Source organism: Sinocyclocheilus rhinocerous, unplaced genomic scaffold, assembly GCF_001515625.1.
Source record: "Sinocyclocheilus rhinocerous isolate Xijiao unplaced genomic scaffold, SAMN03320098_v1.1 scaffold289, whole genome shotgun sequence".
NCBI lineage: Eukaryota > Metazoa > Chordata > Actinopteri > Cypriniformes > Cyprinidae > Sinocyclocheilus > Sinocyclocheilus rhinocerous.
The window spans coordinates 765,525-769,707 of NW_015636845.1; the positions used below are offsets into that span (position 1 = coordinate 765,525).

Below are 4,183 nucleotides of genomic sequence, written 5' to 3' on the forward strand. Positions count from 1 at the left end.
TAAGGCAAGTTCAAGTATTAGTCGTTCCTCTAGCATAGCACGGCGGGATTGTACTGGTTCCCCATAGCATCTTAGCAGACGCAGTACCAGTGAAGTATCGATAGGGAACGTAACCTCGGTTCCCTGAGATACGGGAATGAGTACTGCGTTGCCTGCAAAATACTTGGTCGCTCTAGGCCCCATTGGTGTTCAAGGCAAGTTCAAGCATTAGTCGTTTCTCTAGCATAGCACGGCGGGATTGTACTGGTTCCCTATAGCATCTTAGCAGACGCAGTACCAGTGAAGTATCGATAGGGAACGTAACCTCGGTTCCCGGAGATACGGGAATGAGTACTGCGTTGCTGGCCGTGCTATGTAGCTGTACGACTCGGTCGTCGCGTCCCCTGATGCTGAAAACCGCTCTGCTACTGGTGTTAGCATCGGTTAAGCATATGGGAGAGCTGCAGGCGCTCTCTGTGAGCCCCACCTGCCTCGAATTCGGGCCCAGCGACTCTAAAGTCGTCCTGAAGCCAAGGCATGGTTACATACCTAAGGTGCTCTCTACTCTGTTCAGAGCACAGGTAATAACTCTAGAGACTATGCAGAGACTTTCCAAATGGATAATTGATGCTATTGCGCTAGCGTACTCTTCTTTGGGCCTACAATGCCCCATGGGAGTAAGAGCCCACTCAACTAGTGGCGTCGCCTCTTCCTGGGCTTGGTCTAGCGGTGTGTCCATTGCAAAAAATTGTGCAGCGGCCGGCTGGGCCTCGCCATCCACATTTGCCATTTGAATTTCTCTTCGAACGATTACTACGGGCCGGGCCGACCTCTGTGAGTTTGGCCCTAATGCCTCCTGCGGGGCTTCCCTGCAAAATACTTGGTCCCTCTGGGACCCCTTGGGTGCTTAAGGCAAGTTCAAGTATTAGTCGTTCCTCTAGCATAGCACGGCGGGATTGTACTGGTTCCCCATAGCATCTTAGCAGACGCAGTACCAGTGAAGTATCGATAGGGAACGTAACCTCGGTTCCCGGAGATACGGGAATGAGTACTGCGTTGCTGGCCGTGCTATGTAGCTGCACGACTCAGTCGTTGCTTCAATCGAAGTAACCTGTGGATCCTATGGCGAAATGCCTGCTTATATAGCCAGATTTCCCCGCCCATTCTGGCGGGCTTCATCGTACAGTTACACTGCGTTATTGAAAAGGCTTCAGTCATCGGAGAAAAAGGAGTTTTCCCATAGCGTCTTAGCAGACGCAGTACTCGTTCCCGTATCTCAGGGAACCGAGGTTACGTTAGTAACCGAGTACGTTCTTATTTTTTGTTCTACTACTTAAATAACACAATCATTCCTCAAATGTGAATTTTGATCCTATTGTGTGATTTCAAAACACATGTTGCCATAGATGTTATTTTGCTCATCAACAGAAAACCGCTATTCAGAATTTTCAGCTGGAACAAATTGTTCCATTAAAATTGACCATAAACTAAGCTCTATTTTTCCTCTGTGTGACTTTATGTGCAGCCAAAAGGACAACACCTTTGCTGGAATACATCAAAAACAAGAAATTAGAGAAACAGGTAAGAACATCATCTGATTGCATGTTATACACTATGATTTTGTACTGTATATACATGATTCTTTTCAATTCTAGAGAATAAGAGAGGAAAAAAGAGAGGAGAGGCGAAGGAGGGAACTGGAAAAGAAGCGACAGAGGGAGGAGGAGAAGCGGAAGCGCAGAGAAGAGGAGAGACGAAAGCGAAAGGAGGCTGAAAAGCAAAAGAAGCTCTCTGAAAAGGAGATAAAGATCAAGGTATGACTTAAAACCATATCACATCCTGAAGATGACTGTGGTACAGACTTTCATGTATTTTGGTCTTAGTTTCATGGTAATTCATTTAATCAGCACAGGTGTTTGTCATTATTTCCCTTGTTTGCCCTGTATTTAAGTTGCCCTATTTTCACTTCTCATTTCTTCCAGTATTGTTGCGTTCAGCACACTATTTCACATTGCCTACTCGTATTTGGATTTGTCTACCTTATAAACCTTGTTTTACATTAGTCTTTGAACTTCATCATCATCTTCGGACATTGAGCATGACGGACTGTTTTTCACATGTCATTGTCAGTAATGTACTGAAAACAAGTCATTACATGAGATTTGCAATATTGACTTCTTTAGCTTTTGAAGAAATGTGATCGAGACGATGACGTGGACTCAGACAGACTGAAAGATAAAGGAGACAGCGGAGAAACGGAGAAGAACAGATGGGAAAAGCCGGCAGGACACACTAAGTCAAAGGATTCCAAGGATAAGTAAGAACTACCTAAAACTTGCCACTACTTGCCATAAAAGATACAGTGGGGTTTAAAAATCTGGGATTCAACATCTACCATTTAAAGTTGGCACAAAATGGCAATTCTGTGTTTTGAATGCATCTTAATGATCTTATTGAAAGATTTATCCATGCATATGTTGACCTTGTAATCAAAAATCAAAATCAAATCTTAATCAAATAGTAGGAGTCAAATCGAGAGTGATAAGGAGCAGCGGGAAGGTCACGGCCGTCGCCAGAGGGACAAAGAGCATCGCGGCAGAGATGAGGAGCGCAAACGACAGAGGCATCACTACGAGTTTGACAAATTCATGCGACGCAAGGAGGAGACCAAATGGGGTAAAGGCTACTGCCAGGACAGAGCCAAGAAAGACCAACATCATGGCTATTCTTACTGCCCAGAGACCAGAGACAAACTGGGCAAGGAGGATCGAGAGGACATGGGCAGCAGGAAAGAACGGATTCGCAATAAGGTAAATAAATGCTAACGGAGTAGCGATATCTCACAGCCACAGTCCATTTGCAGCCCTGGTTCTGGTATTATGTACAGTTATTGTCATCAGTCAGTTTGTCCGGTCTGTGTAGCAGATGAATCCACTAATGCATTCAATATTTACACATCTGTAGTTGATTTATACATCATTATGTCTGTGGGAAATACAATACGAATCTGCCTCCCTCCAGGGGCTTTCAATGCAGCCTACACTGATGTGTTGAGGTAGTTAGCTGTAATTTGGCTGTTGGCAATATTATTGACGGAAGACAACGTGTCTCTCAGTCTGTGTTAGTGCATCAGGAGAAAAGGACTTCCCAGTCTGAGGGGCCAGACCAGATAGGAGGGGCTCTGCCAGCAAAGGTACAGCTAGTTTTTGAGCCTTTCTACCCACGGGAGGGGATGCTACACATGCTGTTTACTGAGAGGCCGAGCACCTTACAGTGCCAGGCGTGCTTGTTGACAGCAGAATGTTGCTAATGCTGTAATGGCACAGATGAGGAGTGGTTCCCAATAGAAGAAGCTTATAAAAATGAAAACTACGACTCTGTTCCAAAACGTAGTGAGTTGCCTACATGGGCAGCATTTTAAGGCATCGTATGCATCTAGCTCCCAATGTAGAGATGGTGTGGGGGATTCATTTAAGATGGCAGATGAGGAATGTCCATTAGAAATATAGTGTAAAATGTATAAATGAGATGCAACAACTCATTTAAACCTAGAAATAAAAAATAAAGATTTTTAAATGTCATATAAAAATATAACATTATAAAAATTATATAAAATCTTAAAAAATATCTGCTATATTGCAGGGGGGATATCCATTCAAGATAGCAGATGAGGCAGGAAAACCGTAAATTATAAATTTAGTTTTAAAATGTATAAATTAGATTCAACATCTCATTTAAACCAGGGAAAAAAATTTAATGTGGATTTTAAGGATTTTGAAACATTTAAAACATAGAAACGTTATTTCATAAAGTGAAGAATAAATATTTAAGATTCTGCTTTTTCAGAGAAAATAAATCTATCCTAGATTGTGGATGAGGCGAGAGAAATGTCAAGTAAATTATAGTTAGTTAAATCGAATATTTTTTTTCAACCTGAAAATAAAAGTTTAAAGGGTTAGTTCACCCAAAAATTTAAATTAGCCCATAAATTACTCACCCTCAAATCATCCTAGGTGTATATGACTTTCTTCTTTCAGACGAATCCAGTCGGAGTTATATTAAAAATTGTCTTTGATCTTTCAAGCTGTTTAATGCCACTCGGCGGGTGTTGCATGCATCAGTCCAAAAGAAGTTAAATAAAAAGCGCCCATCCATAAAAAAGTGTCTCACACGGCTCCGGGGGGTGAACAAAGGCCTCCTGTAG

At 42.6% G+C, this 4,183-nt stretch overlaps 1 protein-coding gene across 1 annotated transcript in view; it reads left to right on the top strand.

Moving 5' to 3' along the window:
* LOC107748176 (regulator of nonsense transcripts 3A-like) overlaps positions 1-4,183 on the top strand; it is a 21,371-nt gene that overhangs the window by 15,384 nt on the left and 1,804 nt on the right. The window contains exons 6-10 of the mRNA XM_016562878.1: positions 1,505-1,560; positions 1,635-1,793; positions 2,163-2,296; positions 2,504-2,789; positions 3,095-3,172. Of these exons, the coding sequence (XP_016418364.1) occupies positions 1,505-1,560; positions 1,635-1,793; positions 2,163-2,296; positions 2,504-2,789; positions 3,095-3,172 (713 nt within the window). The remainder of the gene's footprint in view (positions 1-1,504; positions 1,561-1,634; positions 1,794-2,162; positions 2,297-2,503; positions 2,790-3,094; positions 3,173-4,183) is intronic.